Raw genomic sequence first — 22,468 nt, 5'->3', positions numbered from 1 at the left:
TGAAAATTTAATTTAAACTTGATGAATACCGACTCCACTTAACTTAAAACTTAAATGTATGAGAATGTTTTTGGAAATTTATCTTTTTCAATGGGTAATGGGTAATGGGTAGAGTATGAATATTATTAAACCTGAACCGAAACCTGCCTGAACCTAATCTGAAACATATATTTATATTATATAAATATATTTGTAGAACATTTAGATTTATTTTTTTAATACAATATGATTTATACATATCTCAACACACACACACACATATAAATATTTTTATTTTTTTATTAAATAATAATTAATAGTCAGATAATTATTTTTATTTATATTTTTTACTATATATATATATATATATATATATATATATATATATATATATATATAATACTCATATGGATAGGCGAAACCCGATAAATGGTTATGAATATCTAAATTTTTTATCTGATAGATAATAAATAGGACATAAATAGTAAAACATCTGACCCACGAGTACCCATTACTATCTCTGTTAGAAATGCCACAAACCTCAACAAGTATTTTATTCGGTAGTAAAGACACAAGTTATTAGACTGAAAACACCCTATCTAGAAAAACTATGAAACACAATTCTCAATTACCAAATGTTGAAGAATGAGATTGAAAAGAAAAATCTCAAATATACAAAAAGGATTAGAAAAATAGCAATTAAAAGAACGAAAATAAAAAATGAAACACAAAATAAATTTTATCTTTGATTGAAGGGGGGATCAAAAAGAAAAATAAATTTAACAAAAGGACAAAAAGAAAAAAAACTCAAAAGAATAAGGATCAAAATTGAAATAAAACAATTTTTTTTATTAAAGGGTGAAATTGAAAAGAAAAATAAATTTAACAAAAATGCTAAAAAAACAATGAAAAAAAGAGAACCAAATTAGAAAAAACCACATATCCTAAATTCGGACTAAAATATGAAATTGAGAGAAAAAAAATTATTTTTTTACAAAAGAGCTATAAAAAAATTAAAAATAAAAAAATAAGAATCAAAGTGGAAATTCTCATAAATTAGAGGACAACTCTAAAATCTTACATGGCCAACATGAATTTCAAGGAAAGGAGAGAGAAAAAAAAGAAAAAAAACATCGCAAAAGACTAACCATGCAACTATTGACCTCATCCGCCTTCCTAAAAGGAAGAAAACACAACAATGCTTTTATTGACACGATGAAAAGAGAATTTTAATAGCTAGGAGGTGTTGTACGCACTACTTAAAGGGTATGGTGGGAGTAAATTACATGTTGGTGAGTGCACGACAACTTTGTGTGTGTGTGTGTGTGTGTGTGTGTGTGTGTGTGTGTGTGTGTGTGTGTGTGTGTGTATGTATGTATGTATATATATATATATATATATATATATATATATATATATATATATATATATAGTAAAATATCAAATTGTCTCTAAGATGAGATGATAACAATGAAATACTCATGATGAAAAGACAAAAAAGCTCATTGACACACTTTTAAATTTTTTGCTTTTAGAGGTATTTTGGTCGGTTCATGAAGCTTTTTTTTAATATTTGGTCGAATACCAAATTTTTCTCAATTGACCTGATAATAATGAAAAAAAATCATTATGAAAATACAAAAAAGTCCATTGACATCAATTTTTTTTTCTTTCAAAGGTATTATATTCATTTCATTGTGCTTTTAAAAAGAAAATATAATAACCCAAAATTTTTTACATGATGTACCATGAACATATATTATATTATTTTTTAGAACACACATTTTTTTTTTCTATTTCTCCCAAATTTTTAGTGGAGTTTCTTTTAATATTTCAGTACCAAATTATCGACTCAATCTAATTTTCACAACCTACAAATAAATTTCAACATTTTCCCATTATTTGAGACTTCCTTATATGTATATATATCAAGTCCAGCACAAGAATAAACTAAATGGATACACATACGTTCCCTTTTAATGCAATTTGCTTGGTTTAATGGCATACGCATATCCTCTCTAACCCATAACAGAAAATTTACTTCATTATTACTTCAAGCAAAAAAAATTTATTGCTTATTAACCAGGGTACTAGTCTTATTAACTCATAAACTAATTTCTCCAATTACCCATTAATTAATGTACTATCCTATTAATCAGAGAACTATTATCATCTTTTACCCATTAACCAAGACACTAGTCTCATTAACTAGAGTAACTAGTTTTTTCAATTGCTCATTAAACATGACACTAGTTCTATTTACCAGGATAACTAATTTCTCCAATACTTTATTATTCATCACATGATATGACAACACAATTAGGGAAATTTACATTGATATGTAGCTAATACTTTAATTTTTTAAATGCCTAGCACCTACCTTATGTTAGGGTGTGTGAACTGATCCCTTACTGTTGGATGGGTCATGTGGTCTCTCATATACCAATAAGAACAATGTCATTTTGTATTCTATCATAGGCTTATTTCACATTTTAACTTAATAGTCCATCATTTTATACTTGACTTAAAATGACTTAGTACAATTCCATATCTTCTAACTAATCATTATTTGAAACATAACTAAAACTAAAATTTTAGTTTTGTGTATAGTTTTTTTTTTCTTCTGAAAGCTAAGATATAGTCTACAACTTTACTAAAAGGAAGGAATCTCATTTGTTTTCCATTGACACATCCAAAACTACTCTTATTATACAACTAAAAATTGTTTAGCTAAATTTAGTCCAACCTTCCCTTGATTTTTAATCTATATTTGAAATTTTATAACTCCGATTTAAGTGAGGTAAATTTTGTTGGAAAGATATCATCCCTAACTTCCACTATCATGAGAAACCTATTTCATTTTTTTGTAATTTTTGAGTCCTAAACCCGCTGGAAGTTGTCTGATAAAGTTGTCCAATTTTCCAATTTCTTTCTTTTAACATACAATGAAGTATTTTCATTTGTTTTTCTCATCATTCAATGTAGTTTTTTTCTCTTTTATGTAACTTATAACATCATTAACCCTATCACCTTAATAATCAACTAATTTTTTTCACTTTCTTCTAAAAATAACAAAAAGTTCTCTTTCAAAAACAAATACATTTACTTTCTCTATATTCCTTCATTTATAATATCTCAACATAACACAAAAATCTCTATAATTCCAAACAAACTTGAAATGTACCTAACACATAGTATAACTAACTTTCCATTACAATTTAAAACATGAAATTCCTATTTCTTTTCCATCCATTATTTACATTTAACACATGCTAATGTAGTTATAATCAAACAACATTCATGTATTAATTTAATGTTTTTTTCAATTTTATTCTTTTATGGTTGACACTAATACTCTTCAAAACCCTAGGTTTTTTTCTTTCATTGTTCATTATTTTAAGTTGTTTTCATCCATTTTCATCCCAATTACATTAAACAAAGCCAATTTCTCATTTTATCTAATTTTACTCATGAACCCTAACTTAAAATTTGCAATTTACACATCAATTTCTAATCGTATTCAATCTAACTTTTGTAATTAAGTTTAAAACCCCTTACCTAGTTATAAAATGAGCTTTGATCCTTAACTAGTAAAAACATTTTCGACACTCCCTCTTTACCCCTTTTAATCGGCCCCTTACCACACAAATTTTCCAATTTCTTTCACTTATTCTATTTTAATCCTAGTTTTGAAGTTGTTCCCTCAGTATCTAATCTAAATGTTACCTAAACCCATTCAATTTTGTTGCATTTTCTCTCAATATTTGGTGAAAGAAAGCTTGGAAATCCTCCCCCTTTTTCTTCTTTATGTTGGGAGAGAAATGTTTGGGGTATTTATAGTCCAATCTTTTAGTAATTACACATTGACCCCATTAGCTTAGTTAATTCATTTTTTGTCTGTATCTTTTCTCTTATTTTAATGACTAGTGATGTATACTCTTTTGTTTCTTTTAATTTCATTCCTTGTCATTTAACTTTATATTCTTGATTTAATTTAACTCATTCCATCTCTAGGTTAATATTTTATTATATTTTTTTTAATTTTAACTAAGGTTTTATAGGAAAAGACTTATTTGTCCCTGATAAATCTGATAATGATTAATAGATCTTATACAAAGACTTCAATGCCCCTAATAGTTAGTTTTAAGTTTTTTAATGGGAAAGGTAAAATCATGAAAACACTATTTCAATGAACAATGTTTTCACTCAGAATCTACAGTGTTTTCACTTTGTATTTTAGCTTTTGTTAATATACACCACTCTTTCTCTCTCCTTGTATTAGTCAAGTTATTAATTTTCAATTACATAATTAACTACATTTATCATATGATTACAAAAACACATATAATTTGTGAAGGAAAGACTCATATTAGGAATAAAATTCATACGAGGGTTTTCTACTACTCTCACCCAAACTACTAGTCCCGACCATAGACTTTAAAAGTTAAAAAGAAATTTTAGTGCAAAAATTAAGAATTCAAATTAAAAATAAATACTAACTAATCCATTGGTTTGTGCTCCATTGCGGGCTAAACCAAATGTTTTTAAAATGTAAAAATAATAATAAGAGCGTGGATAATTTTTTGACAGTATTATTAAACCAAACCAAATGGTTCAATCTTAAAACCTCCTTACTCAGCTCTTTACCCAACTCGAGTTTCAAATTAAATCATGTGGGAGCCAGCTCAACTTAAATCGATCGATTTCATGTCTCCAAATGCAACATTGATGACCGGTAAAAATATGGCTTAACTTTTAAAAACATTTCAAGATGACAATGTTTTTTTAAAAAATATTAAGACAGTGACTTTTTTTATAAATTATTTTTATTGAATTATATGATAAAAATAAATGCTCACAAAATTGAGCACCAACCTAAAAATAGATATTTATTTGAGATAGTAATAACCCTATAGAAAAAAAAACAAAAATAAATCATGTAGTCTATTTTCCAAGCAATCCAATATTGAAGAATATAATAAAAAAAACTAAAACAACTAAAGAGCCAAAAACAATATCCGGTCAGTGGGTAAATTCGTCAAATCTGTGAATCGGATAACCCGGGCTAAAACGCTAAACCGGGTTATGAATTTTACTGGGATTATAATTTGTTTTTTAAACTATTTTTATTTAACTATATGATAACAAAAATAGATAATAAAATCTTGGCAAACCAGCAAACCATGTTCATCCTATAGAAAGACAAAATAAAAAGAAACTAATTACAAAGCCAAATTATTAACCACTCCAATATTAAAAGATAAAATCAACAAAACAAATTTAAAAAAATCATACAAAAAATTCAATAACAAAAAAAAGAGAAGAAAAGGAAGAAGAAAAACATTATAATCCACGATGTAATAGGTGTGGGTAAACAGAAATTTCTCTATACCGTCTAGTTTTTGTTACTTTATAAAATTTAATAATATGACTTTTTAAAAAAATTATTTTTTTTAACTATATGAGAAAAAAATTAGACTATATAAAAGTTAAGCTCAATTAAAAAAAAAAACACACCACCAAACTTGTAGACCGAAACAACTTGGGTTACCTTGGCAAACCCACTAACCTTGTAAAAAGGCAAAAAAAAAAAAAACAAATTACAAAATTAAATTCTCAACCATCCCAATATTAAAAAAAATTAAATAAATTTAAATTTAAAAAAAACAAAACATTGTAAATTACTATTGTAATCCATAAACCACAATGCAATGTGTGTAAATGAATAATAATTTCCTTCATATCTTTTAATTTTTATTAATATCAAATAATTATACAACACCTGTTTTGAGAGCGCCTCAGTTGAGATTTTCAGCTTGTAGCCTTGGTTTGATTAGATGCCCAAACCCACTCCAGCTCAAAAATCAACCTAAATATCCTAGCTAAGTTAGAATCATGTCCTGCAAAATTAGACTAACCTAATTTAGATTCCCACCCGGTCTAGTCCATGATCAAGTATGGTTGGATTTTATTCCTGGTTATTAAACTCGGTTAAACTTGACAGTTCACTTCTGGCTTGTGCCAGGTTTTACAATAAATAAAGAAAGTTGATATAGCATGATGAACACTATAATCTTTTTCTTAAAAATTAAATTAAAATATGTATCATGACTAGGTATTAGCCAGATCAATCTCCTCAAGTTAGTTTAATACCTGTTTGTTTTATGTTTTAAAAGGTCTTTTAAAAAATTTAAATTTATTTTATTTTTTATTTACTTTAAATTAATATTTTTACTGTTTTTAAATTATTTTGATATATTAATATTAAAATTAATTTTTTTAAAAAATAATTTTATTTTAATATATTTTTTTTAAAAAAAAAACTTTGAAAAACAACAGTGATACGACTCAGACAGCCTTAATACTACGATTCCTGTGTTTCTGTAGTGGGCCAAATTAAACTGGGCTTAGGAACCCTGTACCTTTCAAGACTGGTATTTTCTTATCACAGAAGCAAAAATAATTACTCTCTCAAAAACACATGACAGTACATAATTATCCTTCGGGGTCAGAGATCCACTAGAACCCGTGAGACCCAGATTGAGATCAGAAGTGGGTTCTGTTTGTTTCTCGAGAAAAAAATGCAGAAGATGAACCAAGCATTCGAGAAAGTGAAGATGCTAGTTGGAATGGAAGTGGAAGATGAAGAAGAAGGTGTTGCAACAGTGGAAAGCAGTTCCTTTACTTTCATGGATGATTTCAATAGAGACTGCACCCTCTCCACTAAACAAGTTTGTATCTTTTCTTTGGTTTTTAATCTATGACATTGACTCTTTAACAGTTTTGTTTCATGATTCAATTTTATGTTAGGAGGGTATCTTGTTTTGACATTGGAATTGTCTATTAAAGGGGGTTTTTCTTTGGCTGCTTTTCCGTTTTAAGGATGAAAACTTTGATAAGATTCCTTCTAGTGTAATGTAATGCTGTCATCATGGCTTGTAAATAAGTGGTTTTTATAATGATTGAAAAACTAATACCAAAATTTATGATGTGCATGTTTTATATTTTAATGATTAGTGGGTGACCATTCAGCTTTGTTTTGATGCAAAACTTGTTGTTGTGGGAGCTAGATTTTTCAAGATAAAGATTTAATGCTATTGAAAATGAGAAAGAGGATATTTTGAGTTTGTGAAAGGAGGGTTCAACTACATTAAGAGTTAGTGTATCCCCTTAGTTCCAAACGCCCCTGCATCAGGCATAATGGGGCTGTTTTTGGAGCTTGCTTTGACTTATGGTCTTAAATTTCCTGCGCTGACAACCAAAACATTGACAACTGAAGTCATAAAATGTTTTCTTAACAATGTATATGAACATTGGGTAGGGAAAAACCCTGATTGTAACTCGTTTTTGGATATGGATGTTGCATTTAAATTTGGCTGAAATTGCAAAGGATAATTAGTTCTAAATTGAGGACTCAGAATTCAAGCATCAGCTGTTGACAAAGATTGGTTGGACATTCTTTCTGTTTTTCCTATGTTGATGTGATTATTTATTTGTTTTATTTGAATTTATATTGAATGTTTTATTGCCAATACATCTCAATATGGTGTGCTTTCTCTCTCTTTCTTTCAAACAGAGGTTTTACGGTTTTGCCATATGCTTTTCTACTGGCTTAGCTTGTGTCCTTTTGGTAAGTCTTACCACTTTCAAATTCTCGCTCCCCTTTCATTACTGTATCTTATTATTACCAGCATTTCTCTAACAAAATCTGGCAATGACATTTTCTGGACAGAACACTGCCCTTTGGTTGACCAACTAAATAGTATTACTTGGTTACCCAAGAAACAAGATCCTGATACAAGTACTCATAGCAACAAGATAACCATTGCTTGTTTGACTTGGGGGAGGGGACTTTCAAAGTAATACCCTTACCATTTAGTTTTAGAAATGGAGTTCTACATGGTGAATTAAAAGATTAATGCTTATACTAGAACAAGTCAACAATTTTGAGTAGGATCAAGCACATACTACACGCACAAGGCTATATAAGCTTGTTTGTTCTTTACTTTATGATGGGTGCAAAGAGACCTGTTAGATTTTAGGCTTTCTATGCTCCTTTAGTGTTATAGAGTCTGTACTTGCATTAAAATTTAAAGGAATTCAATTCTATCACAAAGTTTAACTCAGCTGGGACAAATGGTTTAACTGCCCTTTGTATCATTCTAACCTTAGTATTTGTATCTTTGAGATTTTGAAGTGAGGAGATTGAAACGTTATCCAGTATCTTGTTCGTGTATTGCTCATAGTATTTCTGTATGACACGATTTCACTTGACATAATTTTGTGTCTTTTGAAGTTACTGATTTGCTTTGTCTTCCATGTTCTGTTGTTGCAGTCAATGCTGGTGTTTTTCAATCCAGTCAAGTTTGGAATTACTTTCACATTTGGCAATTTGCTTTCACTTGGGAGGTCTGTGTTTTGGATTTATGTATTTTATGCTCCATGCTGCTGCGGGCTAATTAAAAAATTTTATATGGTCATATATGCCAGGATATCTGCTCTATTTTACTCATCTTTTTACTGCATGTAGGTCCTTTAGCCTGTGATTTAGGTGAATTAAATCTATTGTGTTACAGTGATCTGATTGTGCAATTTTTTATCCGCATTTTAGTATATGATCCCATATATTTCGAGCCTTTTCTTCTTAGCCTGCATATTATACAATAGATGATGGAAAGAGCAAAACAAGAAAGAAAAGATCTCAAGTTTCTTCCATGATTTGTGTGTTAGGCATCTTCAACACAAGTTTCTTGGTGAAGAATGTAACTGAAACCATGTTTGTGATAACTTATTTCAAGTTTTACTTGGAAGTAAGACATATCTGGCTTCAGTTGCAAACATTGATGAATATGATTTATAATTAAGCAGTCTTAGTATTTGGTATTTTTATACCATCATTTTTAGGAAGTGCTAACTTGTGAGTACCCTGCAAGCTCAAACATCTTACATTATTTAAAAGTTTGTGATTCCATCCTTGCTATGATGAAATTTGTTTATAATTTTAGTGTCAAATGTTTTTGAGTTTTTGTGTGTGGCCAAGTTACCTTTATTGACTGACTTGTATTCTGTTCTGCTTAATTTATCATGGAGATAATCATTAATTAGCTAAATCCATTTACATCTTTTATGAGTTCATTTGGTGGTTATTTTTTATTTTTCATTTCAGATACTAAGTTGGTGTCTTTTCTATTGCAGCACAGCATTCTTGATTGGCCCAAAACGTCAAGTTTCTATGATGCTTGATCCTGTTCGTATATATGCAACCGCCCTGTATCTTGCAAGTATAATTATTGCTTTGCTCTGTGCTCTATATGTAAGCCAAGCTCTTGCCCTTTTTTCTTCCTTCCTGATCGTTATCTGTAATTTTCTTCAGACAGAACCATAATTTTGTTCTCATATTTTATGATCTTCCACTGTATACACTGGTCAGGTTCATAACAAGCTTTTGACACTGTTGGCAATCATTTTGGAGTTTGGTGCACTAATTTGGTATGCTTAAGTACTCTAATCATTGTGCACATTTTATTTATCTCATTCCTGCTACAATGAGTGTTGATTCCCATGGAATTGCAGTGACTAAGTTTGACTCCATTTTATTTCTCTCATTATGTTTGTTTTTTATAACGCTGGTTTATCTGGCAAATGTATGGCACTACCAAAACCTGACCAAAGCTAAGCATGAGACAGAAATGAGGCCGAGTTATTATGAGAAACTTGAGATTTTTTATCGTTCTCCTTTGAATGTGTTCAGAAGAAGGTAAACTTGCAACAACCTAAAATAAGTGCATTCAGACATGTTTCTATTGATAGACCATGCTACAGTCAATTCCTCTGCATGTCGAATCTGAAGTCATGTAATCTATGCTTTTTGTACATAGTGTCCTACTTGATTTGTCTTATACAATTTTATTGAGTCATCAGCTCTTGTTATAAGCCAGTGGTTTCAAAAAGAATCCAAACCTTTTTGTGAAGGAAAAAAGCACATTGTTTGGGCTAACCATGAAAGCAGTCCTTATTTGCTTAAATGCTATATTTTAGCTAGTCCATTTTTTATGTTTGCTGCTCATATTTGGTTTTTTTGGTTATTGCTAAAGTTTTCCGTGTATGGGCATTATCACTTGTGCAGAAGTGCAAAGGCTACGCACCATATAATCAAAATGGCATTTCCCGCTCTCTCTGTTTAATTATGGCTACAATTCATGTGAATTTTCCCTTTTCACTCTTTACAGGTATAGCTTGAGCTACATCCCTTTTGCAAGGGCCATGGTCTCCAAGATCATGTTAGCTTGCTTTGACACAGAATTTTAGGCTGATATACAATCTGTAAAGAACTCTGGAGGCGTTGATTGGAGAAGACAATTCAACATGTGTGGATGAGACATTTCTGAGGCTGTATATCGAGGGAGGTTAGTAGACCTCAGATGGATCAACTACAAACCTTTTATGTATGACGATGCCTTGAAAAAATCAGTTTGTTTTTCCTTTCCCATCCGCTTTCATCTAGGCTTTCTTTTCTTTCTTTCTTTTCCCCGCTCTAGGTTATGATGAGAATGAACATGGCTAAGTTCGTATGTATTTACTTCAGGGCGATGTTAGAAACCCTAAACCCTACAAAGTTTACTACTATTGTGCATGAATATAAGCTCACCTTTTTGCCCATACTTGGTGTATCTTTTCTTCCCTGAAACCTCACACCATTTTCTTTATAGTTGGTCCCTTGTGTTGTTCCATTTTCTGTTGTTTGTGGCCGCATTATTGCAAACTGGTCACTTGCACTTGCTTTCTCATATGTATTGATTGCGTTGGAAGGTTTGTTTTGACTAACTGCACTGAAAATCTCAGCGAAGATCGCTAGGCTTTTAATTGAAGTCTTACTTTGTATTGTATTCAATACTGAGGGAGCAGTCAAGATCTCCATAAAAGTGAGCGCAAGGGAGAAAAATGATACGAGGCTGCATTACTGATACCATAAATCTCATGGAAAAAAACAAGAAATAGTTTCATGATGGCCTTAGGTCGAAGCACAGCACAATGCTACTTCCCATTTCAGCAAGGTTTACAAAAATCAAGATCCGCTGCAACTCGCTACGCTGTGTCCCATCACTTAAAAGAGCCAGCAGAAACGCAGTGGCTCCTCGTGGTATTTCATTTTCGTTGGTGAGGAAGACATAAAAGACATAGTAAATTATTTTATTTAGTCCCTGTATTTCTTATGATTTTGGACTTCAGTACTTCTGGTTTTAAAAATCGTTACTTAGTTACTTGACCAGAGTTCCCTGTTAATTTTTTTCAAAATCAGTAAATCACGGGGTTGAATTGAATCAAATCGGTTAATCTATAAATTTATGGGTTAACTCAAACTATGTTTTATAACTCCTAAAACAATATTATTTTAAGTTTTGTTTTATTAAAAAAAACCAAAAACAATGTTTTTTTAATAAAAAAATCTAATTACAGGTATAATCTAGTCCAAATCAAGTTTTGAATTAATAAATCAATCAAATTAATTTATTAAACAGGACAAGGTTTTATAACTATGAATAAGCCTACAAGCTCAATCCTAGTGTTAACCTCTCTCTATTTTTTAAGAAAAGATTAAGTTATACAAAATCAAAAATATTATACAAAATATGAGAGGTATACTTGAAGTCTTACATATCCTAGACTCGGATAAACAAGACTATAAGTTCAACAAAAACAAATTAAAAAGCTAATACATTAAAAAGAGAAGTCAAAGCAAAAAGCTAAGAAAATAGCAAAGGAATCGGTTGACCGATTTATAAAAATCCCAGAAACCAGTTGACTAGTGCACACAAGAAAAAACTAGTCGATCAATTTCTAGAAAACTCAAAACCAGTCGACCGGTTATGCCATTAACTGGAAAATAGACTGAACCGGAGAAGGCAGTACCATAACACTCAATCATGATCCTTAACCTTTTTCTTCTTCTTTATCCTTCTAGAAATAGGAATAAACTCACCCTCAGAATCCAATGTATCCGAGGTAAAGGATGAAGCATAATTTGGAGTTGCATTCCTGAGCCTCGGAAGAGCTTGGAAGTGACCCTTGCTTACTAGTAGTGCACCGAACCAGTTCCTTTTGGGCTAGTTGTTTTTTCCCAACATGCCCTTATTTCTCTTGATGTTGTTAAGGCCGAGCTCTTGTGGCTCCTGAGGAGCTTGCATAGATGGCTCCAGAGGTGCTGGCGAAGTGGTCAAGGTAGGATCAGCAGTAGTCGAGGCTACAGGCATGGCATCACCCTTTACCTTCTTACTAGCCTGAGTATGACATTTGTGACCAAAAACCTTGCACTTTTTACAGTGCCTCGGCTTCCACATCAACAACGATGGTCTCAGTTGAGTCACATTGCTGAACCTTAAGATTATGGACAATCTGCAGTGAAGCATCTGACTCAACACATCTAATCGCGTGACGTTACAAGTCTGCTCGTCACATGATAATTAATGGCTTACCAACCATACTCCAATTAAGGGAAGATTTGTTCACCCTTTCCCCTTTTTACACATCCAAACACAGCTAACGACAACTACAATCCTTTATGCCTTGAAGAATTGCAAATTGCTTGACTATCACCCTCTCTAATGATTAGTAAAATGGTGGATTAGTAGAAGGATTGCATTTTGCAATTCTTTTCCTCTCTCTACTCACTGTTGCATCAATTAAAAAAGAGAGAAAGAAAATCAAAATCACTACTAATTGGCTAGGTCTAAAGCATGTGCTAATAATGAACACTTTGTGTCTCTCTGCATGAATCAATATCACCAAGGCAAATTAACAAAGAAAAGAAATCATGATTATATGGTAAAGAAAATATAGGAATTGATGAGTCCTTGTTTAATTATTATTGTAGTATTAATCTTAGCATCATGGAAGCATCAATTAGTGCCTATGCTTATCATAATCATACCCCTAATTCTGCTACGTAACTTTTCTTAATCAGGTATCCTAAGCTTAACCCTGATAACCCTTTGTCAAGTTCAAAATCTTTCCTCAACAGTCAAAGAGTTCCAAATCTTTCTGCACATGCACCCTACTTATGATTTTAATCAAATACTTAATTGTTCACTCATTTGCATTCCCATTTCTCACCCCACCTTACCTTCCTGTAATTCAAACTTGAGATCTCACTCTGATAGCATGAGACATAAGGTTTCGTTTGTTTATGTGCTATGGGGTGGTGCTGTTTGCGTCTTATTCTAACCATATATTTAAAAGTATTTGATTAATTAACACACATCTTCTTCAAATTAGAAACAAACAAAATATTGAGCTTAGAAAACTTTGAGATATAAATGCTGTTAGATGGAGACAATTATATGACTGTGAAATGGGTAGTTGAAGCCTCAATATGATTATCATCACATAAATTTGTTAGATGTGACAGCACATAGTGGTATTTGCATTATAATTCCTGTGAAAAACATTAGTTTGCTAAACATTTCATGATCTAGCATGAATCTGGGGTGGTATATCTAGAGGCATAGCCACAGGAACATCAAAGTAAGATAGTATTCGGTACAACATGATGTGATGTAATGATAACAAACTTAGTTTCCTTCTGGATTTGATTTTCTATGAAGATGAAGAAAAGAAACAGGCTCCTGGACTGCATGATCTTGAACATACCTAGATCATAGAACTACCTAGACTACTTTGTATTTGCTCATAATAGTGGAAGGCGTTATAGGATGAATGCTGAAAGCTGGAGAAAAGCATAATAAATCATAAAACAACAGCAAATGCTTAGTTCTGATAGACTGCAATATGCTTCTAGCTGCTAGTTGAGTTCTTGACATAGTTATGTTTGTTGTTGTGCATCCACACTTTGAGAACTCTTCTCTTGATCCCCAACTCTTGACAAAGCCCTTGCACAACAGATTCTTCTAGCTTTTGCATTTTCCACCCAGCTTTCTCTGCGAAGTTCAACATCTTTTGTTTCTGTTCTTCTGTGAACTTGGTCCTAAACCTCTTTCTCAGCTTCTCAACTGGTCTAGTGGTCAGTATCCCACCTCCATTATCTTCTTCCTTCTCATCGGATTCTGAAGTGATTGCATTTGCTCCACCATTTTTGTAGGAGACTACCACTTGGTGAGGTGGTGGTGCCCTTGAGGAAATGAAGGAACTTGTAGGGTACCCTTGTGGTGGTGATCCAATAATGCCATTATGATGGCCCGAAATGAGTCTACCACTCCCAATATTGCTCATGATAGGATAGTGATGATGGCAGTCATATGAACATTCGCCATCTATCTCTTTCCTGTGGAAGTTCCTATGGCAATTGCAGGCTGAGCACTTGAGGGCCTCAAGGCTGCCTTCTTCTCCTCCTGGTATGAACTCACCACACCCATCTGTTGCATTCCCACCAATAGCGGCTGCATGGTTTTTGAGGCATTCCTTGTACCTCATCACTTTCTTGTAGGGCCTTTGGTCCTCCTGCTGGCTTGAAGGGGAAGAATGTCCATTGGTGGGAACTTGAGCTGCTGCTGCTGAAGTGACAGTGTGGCTGTGGCCATTTCCACCTGCATAACTACCATTCCTTGAGATTGGCATGTCCTTTTGTAGGCTAGATTCATCCATCCTTTATTCTTATTTTTGGTGCTCCTTCCAACCAAAACAATTGAGTGGAAATTGTACTCTTTTCTGGGATTTAAGGACTTTGGCAGTTAGTCACCTCATTCACTAGCTCCCTCTCTCTCTCCTTTGTCACACGCATACAAAAAAAAGAGATAATGATACTTATGGTGGCCAAGACTTGAAATCTTCACACACAGATGCTAAATCTTTCTCTGTATTTGATTTCCCAAGAAAATGGAAAGAAACCAAAACAAGTGACTCATTTAGAAAAGCCAGTGAAGGGAGTAAATGCCTAAGCCATGGAAAACTGACAGAATGGGGCTGATGAGGTGAACATGATCAATGAAGATGGGCCAAAGACTGATTGAGAAAACCTATAAAAACATTGGATGCTCTTGGAAATATATGCTCAGCTTAAATGTATCTGATGGGAAAAGGATAGGGTGACAGACAAAAAGGACGGATGACACACATTCACCACTATATGCTTTTATTAATACAAGAAATTAGTGATGAAATTTGCAAGTGAAGCAAAGAAACTTATAACTAGAGCTTATATATACATTTATTTATATAACTAGAGGAACTAACAGTACTTCTAGGCTATATGGTAGTAATTAATTTATGAAGAAAGCCGAGGGAGAAAGACAAATATGAGAGAGGTTAGCAGCAAGGATAGAATTAAAAACTGGGATGGTTTTGCTTTCTTTGCTTGCACTATCAACAATATAGCAATTAGCTTTTAGGGCATGGACAGGCCAATCTCAGAAGCACACTTCAATTGTTTGGTGGAAATAGTAAGCAAGAAAAGACCAAGCAAGAAGAAATGGAAGACATGATCTGTGCCTGTCAGAAAGTGTCAGGTCAGATATATAGAGGCTGATATAAATGTCATGCAAGTGGTTGTTTCAGCAACAACTACGAAATTAATGAGATTAAAGACCCTTTTCCCGTCATGAAATTTCAGGTACTATCTTAAAGAAAATCTTGTAAATCTGATAGAAATACAATCACTATGGTGAATTTAAGCTTAGTTTAATGAACTAAACTATGGTGAATTAATTAATGATCAAAGATGAGCTGCTAGTGTGTAATAATCTTGAGATTCCAGTAATTGGCATTGAGCTGGCTTCCTTTTGCCTTCCTATTATGCATGTAATCATTATAGTCTAGAGAGGTAGATCTTAATGTTAGTGCATTTTTTTCTTAGCTTTAGAGGAGTCCTTGTCCCTTCCATCATATCATATTGACAAAATCTTAGATGCCTATATATATATATATATATATAGCGTGAATGAGTAAAACTTCCTTGCCTTTCTCCCTGTGTCGAGTTCTCCATTTCTCAAGTCACAGTACTAACCTGGCCTCACAACTGTGGAAAAAGAGAATTAATTTGTCTGCAACAAGGTAGGTTTTTTTTTCTTAAACCAGTGATTTGAATGGTTGAAAATGTCATTGAATCCAAACAGTAGTGTTCATAGAGTATTTATTGGTGCTTATGCATAACCAGCTGCTAGCTAATTAAATTGATCTCCAAGTCTCGCACCATGTAGAAATGAAATTAATGAATGATAGTTGGCAAAGGTGGTTTCCATCTCCATTAATAAGATTCAATACCATTCTGGTTCTACTGCCATAGACTGAGCAATTGACTCTCTAACAAGTATAGTTCAACAACTTGAGATAACATAAGCAAAATTAGGGTTCATAATCAATCTCAAGTTTGAATGAACTAACCATTTATTTATATAATCATAGAACTACAACCCTTGCAAATGGAGTTGAAGTGGCTAAAATCACCATTTAATCTATCTATTGTATCATCATATATTTACTTATGAAACAGAGAGGTAGGTTTGTATCTTTACAAGTTGCTGAGGCAATATAGCTCAAGTTGTGAAAGGAGAGACTACTCTAGGTTACCTGCGTGTTTGGTATCGTGTTAATTTTTATAATTATAATTTAAAAAAAATAATTTAAAAAATCTATAAATTACAACCTTTTTAATTAATAATTTAGTAAAAAGTTTAATGGTATATATTGATTAACCAAACACCTTTAAAATTATAACTAAGATAGAATACAGTATGCATTTGAGGGTCTAGCTCAGTGGTCAACCGTGTGACTTGTTCCGTCCCCGTCCCGAGTTCGATCCTCTATGTGCACGCCTGTCACCCTCGCGGTGCCTTACCTGCTCACTGGGCTTGCAGGATGTTCAGTGGGCCGTGGGGAATAGTCATGGTGCGCGCAAGTTGACCCGGACACCCCATGATAATAATAAAAAAAGATAGAATACACACCGCACCATACTCGTAAATAGACCCCGGCTAAAGATTCCAGGTTCCTGCCTAACTGGATTCCCATTATCCAAAAAAAAGAGGAACATGTTTTGAAACATTTTAAAGAAAATGAAAGAGATGTTCAATGGATTAAGTAAGGTTTGTTGAGGTGTTTAGAAGGAGAATTAAAGAATAATTAGACTAATTTGTGTATACTATAGAGTGAATGGCAGTGGTTACAGTGGTTGTTTTCATTTAAGACGGCAGGATGACCTGAGCCTGTGAGCAGGGAACTGGAGTAAATGATAACCACTCGTGTATTTAGTAGAGTAAATTCTAGAACCATCCTCCGAACAAAGTCTTTGTTCCATTTAATTTCAGTTTGGTACTAACAAGTTTATCATAAATTAATAATAAATAAATAACCATCTTGAATATATATATATATAAAGATTATTCAATCATTCAGGTAAATTAGAAACCTCATTGGCTTATCCTATAATTTTGATAAGCTTTACCTTTATTTAAATATGTGTTTGATATTGCGATATATGATATTTTTATAAAAGTATTTTTTAATTATAAATACATTAAAATAACACATTTAAATTATTAAAAAACACATAAAAAAACATTAAATACTTTCCAGATGAAATAGTTTGAAAAATACTTTGAAAAAAGAATTAGCCCGTATTACTAAATAAATCATAAGTACTTTTAGTACCACCAAGAGCGTAAATTCTTTAAAAAGTGGGTTATTTTTTTTACATGATAAGTTGTTGTTTTTGATATAAAAAAAAATAAAAGAAGAAAAAGTGTATGTGTGTGATATATATATATATATATATATATATATATATATATATATATATATGAAATGCAAAAGGCAAGACATAGGATAGGACAGAGAGACATGCTTAGGCTTCTTCATACAATAAGGTGTAGGATGTTGCTTGCAAGCCAGGAAATGGACAAAAAGGAAGCTCTGAGGTAGCTCCTACTCTACTTTAATCACTGTCTTTCTACTCTATTATGGAGTTAATTAATGGTGTCTTAGGTCAAAAAGGCAACAATTTGCCAACCTTAAACAACAATGTCTTCTTGCTTCTAGAACTTGTAAGAAATTCATATTAATTGTAGTATGTGATGATCCTTCATTGCTCTAGCCATTTTGGTTGATTATTGCAGTCCAAATTCATCATCAAATGGTAAATTACAACAGCCCTCCTCACATGTCATAAAGTTTTTTGAATCATTCAAGAATCTAAAGATCTGATGAGAACCTTAAAAACCTGTTTTTGATGTTCTCAAAACCATCCCCTAATTTCTTAAAAATATTGAAGGCATTCTGATATAAAAAGATATTTTTGTAATATAAAACTTTTGGATAATCTTTGTAATTTCATGATATTTAAGGGGTTATTGTAATTTTCTTATCAAACAATATTGTATTTGTATCAGCTCATATTTATTCTTGTATTATTTGACCCGACCTATCAAAATCAAATAATATAGACATAATAAATAATAGTAGGTTAAAAAACATAAGAAATGAACATGACATGTCAAGTGACGGGACCATGTTTTTTAAAATCCAGTCTACCCGATCCAATCTATTATATGTTCAAAACTTATAATTTTTATTATATGATTTTTTACATTTGATTCTTCAATTGTATACTCAACCCATGAAAACAAACTATATAAATCCAAATATTTATAATATTTCTAAAAAATTTAGCCAAAATTAGAAATAAAACCCAAACATGACCCAGCAATATTAGGATTTGGAACAAAGTTTTTCAACTTTCTTTCTATCTTTCACCTTTTTTAGTTAAAGAAGGTAACAGATGGAAGGCATGGTGATCCCCAAACCCAGGTGATGATCCTGAACCTTTGATATCACTTGTGCAAGGGATTTTCTCATATATCCAACTTCTAGTTCAAAAACAGAGATATGCAGAGCCAGGCTTGGAAGGAGACAAGTCCCACTTTGATTCACAAACCCAAAGAAATGAAACTAGAGCAAATGGAAGGTTGTTAGGGCACAGCAATAGAACATAGTATTTTTTTTTGGGGGGGGGGGGGGGGGGGGGGGGGCAAGATGAAGAAAAAAAGGAGTTGGAAAACACAGGTTTCATTCTTGAATTTTCTTATGCACAAATCCAAACAAGTCTTCTAATGCATAAATGTGTGTATGAAGACAACACTTATTAAATTCACATACAGAAGCTCTGCTCTGCCACTCTTAAAAATAAATGCAATACAACACTGGATTTCGAACTATCTATTTTCGGTGTCAAAGTGGATTGTGTTCGCAATGTTCGGTTTACTTAGCAGCTGTAAACTTGTAAGAAGCATAAGAAAGAGTGCCATTGCCCCAGCTATGGTGCAAAAGTTTTGCCTTGGCGTTTTCACCTGCAGCTCCCATGGCTACATGCAATGGATAAAAGTGGTCTGGCCAAGGATGAGCCTTCTTTCCATACGGTGCCCTTGAGTCATAGTGATTCACATCTTCATATCTTCACAAAAAAAGAAAAAACTTGCTTAGACGAAAATCAAACTGTGGAAACTGATAGTATCCTCGATTAAGATGATAGAGTGGGAAGCATTTTCATGCCCAGGTAATAGAATAAATTGAAAGAATCCACAGAATTGATCATGTTAAGCCCGTTTTAAACATGGATTGAAATTCTCAGCAGCTGTTCTATGAAAAAACAGCTCCAATTTAAAATGCTACCCAAATGATGATTTTATCTGGAATATGTAGTTTACGCGGAGAAAAAATCGAACATAATCTTGGAAAGACACATCTAAATCCTAATAAAAGAGAATTCAATCGCTTCAATCATCAAAAGTAGAGTTGTAAAACAAGCCATCGTTTTGAACTCGCAGGATGACAGCTACTCAAATTAATCACTTCAATCATTAAAAGTAGAGTTGCTTAGAAGACAAAAGGTGATCGTTTTGAATTCACGGGATGGCAGCAACTCAATGAAACAAACACACACATAATTTCCTAATCAATCACACACTCTGATACAATACGATATAACACCAAAGATCTCAAGAACTACAGAATGGAAAATGCCCACGACAGATATTTTTAGAACTAGAAATTATCGAGAAAGTGATAGTTGCAAAAACCATAGCTTTGCCTCCTAATCCATAGCCCCTACCATGTGAATGCATGTGTTCCATCAATTCCACAAAGACTCCATCAATTACAGGATGAATATATATATGCTGTCCTAAACTGCCCGTATTAGAGTATACTATAAGCAAGGAATTTTCCAACGAAAAAATTACCTTCCTTCAAGAAGAGCATTTTTAAGCCAAGTATCAAACTGCGAAGCCCACGAAGGAACAGGAGTGCCCTCGGGATGCATGGCCGCCAAGTTGTGAGTAGTAGCTCCAGATCCCATGACAAGGATACCTTCCTCCTTGAGGGGGGCCAACGCCTTTCCCATGTTATAATGGTAAGTTCCATCTCTATCTGACTGAACTGAGAGCTGGCACACTGGAATGTCAGCCTCGGGGTACATGAACATCAGAGGAACCCATGTGCCATGGTCAACTCCTCGTTTTTTATCTTCATGAACATGCTTGAAGCCATTTTCCATGAGCAATTCCTTCACCCTCTTTGCCAATTGTGGCGCGCCTGGTGGTGTATATTTGAGCTGGTAGAAGGGGAAAATTAATGGAAACATAAATAAAAAGATCCAGCTAACCAAGAAAAAAAGAGAGAAAAGTTCCAGCCCAAAAAATCCTAACTAATTGGTTTGGGGCCAACCACATATATCTATTTTCTCCGATGCCAGTCCTATTTGTAGCCAAACTTCCTGTGAGATGTTCTGTTCAAATTTAATATAATTCTATACATGTACATATCCGAGTCGCTATAGAAATAGTCTATCATCAATAAGAATCCAAGGACTTTCAAGACCTCTTCGCTTCATAAGGCTAGAAAGATCTACAACTCTCATAATCTTACTCATAATTGAATGCTTTGTTTGCCTTTCAATCATCACCTAGATGTAATTCTTCGAGGTAAGAATATTTCAACAGATTAATAACTTTCCAGTGCAGGAGAAAGCAACAGACAACAACGGCCTTATGGTCTAAAACTCTAGATACTACTCTACATCTTCAACATTTTACTCACAGTTTCAACATTCAATTTCAATTTCAATTTCAGACTCCAAATCACACAATTAGATCATACAAACAAATAAAAAAAAAACTTATTCTTTTTCCTAAATATCTGATCATATCACTCTCAAAAGTTAATCAAGCTACAACTAGGGCAAAGTCTGAATAACGCAGATGAGAAAAAAACCTTCATGAACCAAAAAGCAGAAAACCTTTCAAAGAATCTGCATCTGCATAAAACAAACTACTACTCTAATGGGTATGTCCAACGTTTGACCATAGTTATGACAATGAGTTTTAGCTTCAAACATGGAAAAGAAGCAATTGGCCAACACAAATCAACCGAGGACATTCTTCTACCTAAAGATCTGATCATAAACTCTAAGAGATTAATCAAGCTAAAATCTCACCAACCCAGATAAACAACAAGCAGATAATACCATGTAACTTTAATAGGTGTGTTCAACGTTTGATCATAGACTTATCAATGACTTTCTGCTTCAAAAACAATCAATCAAAGACATTCTTCTATCTAATGTCAGATCATAAGCACTCAAATAAGAAGAAGAAAAAAAAAACAGAAAACAGAAAACTCTAAGGAATCAAGTACCTGGTACATGGGTTTGGGGAAGCCATAGAAGTCATAAATGGTGTCATTAATATTAACAACATTAACTGTTGGTTCTTTAGTGTCCCAATGTCCGGAGATAACAAGAATGGCTTTAGGCTTTTCTTTAAGAACAGTTTGTTGCCATGATTTCAAGAATTGCCTCGCTGGTATGCTTTCATCGATCGCCATCATTGGGGATCCATGAGAGATATAGACCGTGTCCATCAAACCCTTCTTGCAAAAAGAAAAAAAAAATGTGTTGTCTTTTGGATTCAATGAATGAAACTAACGCATCAACGACTATACGAGGTTCCCTTCTTACAGAGCATGAACATCTATATATATATATATATATAGATGCGAGTTTGGTTCGACCTTGCCCTTGTCGATGATGTCCTTGCTGACGTTGTTTTTGTTGAACAGTCAATTTCACATCTGGTCTCCAATCTGATGTGTTTTCTAATATGTGGGTCGGTAGTCAATTTGGCATCTGGCTGGCAATCACATCTCTACACTACCGTGTGTTCATGATGATATGGCTTCCGAGTAATCCGTGTATGTGGATGACATCTTGATCCATGTTCAAGATAAATCACGCATTTTCTTACATAAATTCAGGGTAATAAATATTAATTTTAAAGCTCGAGATTCTTAACTATTAAATCGACACTTGAAGTTTATACAATAAAACATTTAATATCTTATATATATACCGAATTAATATTATGATTATGGTGTGTAGAAAAGGTTGAAGAAATGATGATAATAATTTAAGAAGCAAGAAGTAGTCCCCAAATGCCGAAACAAATGATGAATTACATAGTATTCAAATACATAATAATTTGAATATATT

At 32.9% G+C, this 22,468-nt stretch overlaps 3 protein-coding genes across 3 annotated transcripts; 1 reads left to right on the top strand and 2 right to left on the bottom strand.

Moving 5' to 3' along the window:
- The first annotated feature begins 6,424 nt into the window (after window positions 1–6,424).
- On the top strand, window positions 6,425–10,638 carry LOC133700036 (uncharacterized). The gene is made up of 6 exons (XM_062123601.1): window positions 6,425–6,710; window positions 7,556–7,609; window positions 8,315–8,388; window positions 9,175–9,292; window positions 9,410–9,468; window positions 10,209–10,638. Exons 1-6 carry the CDS (start codon window positions 6,561–6,563, stop codon window positions 10,285–10,287), a joined length of 534 nt encoding a protein of 177 aa, XP_061979585.1. The 5' UTR covers window positions 6,425–6,560; the 3' UTR covers window positions 10,288–10,638.
- Window positions 10,639–13,427: 2,789 nt separating this feature from the next.
- On the bottom strand, window positions 13,428–15,074 carry LOC133699163 (zinc-finger homeodomain protein 3-like). The gene has a single exon (XM_062122320.1). The coding sequence runs from the start codon at window positions 14,575–14,577 to the stop codon at window positions 13,771–13,773; it is 807 nt and encodes a 268-aa protein (XP_061978304.1). The 5' UTR covers window positions 14,578–15,074; the 3' UTR covers window positions 13,428–13,770.
- Window positions 15,075–18,974: 3,900 nt separating this feature from the next.
- LOC133699700 (4,5-DOPA dioxygenase extradiol-like) lies at window positions 18,975–21,965 on the bottom strand. The gene is made up of 3 exons (XM_062123083.1): window positions 21,616–21,965; window positions 20,163–20,533; window positions 18,975–19,375 (listed from the first exon to the last, which is right to left on the bottom strand). Exons 1-3 carry the CDS (start codon window positions 21,838–21,840, stop codon window positions 19,183–19,185), a joined length of 789 nt encoding a protein of 262 aa, XP_061979067.1. The 5' UTR covers window positions 21,841–21,965; the 3' UTR covers window positions 18,975–19,182.
- Between the last annotated feature and the right edge of the window lie 503 nt (window positions 21,966–22,468).

This window comes from Populus nigra, chromosome 7 (genome assembly GCF_951802175.1).
Source record: "Populus nigra chromosome 7, ddPopNigr1.1, whole genome shotgun sequence".
NCBI lineage: Eukaryota > Viridiplantae > Streptophyta > Magnoliopsida > Malpighiales > Salicaceae > Populus > Populus nigra.
This window is presented reverse-complemented; position numbering and strand designations above follow the sequence as displayed.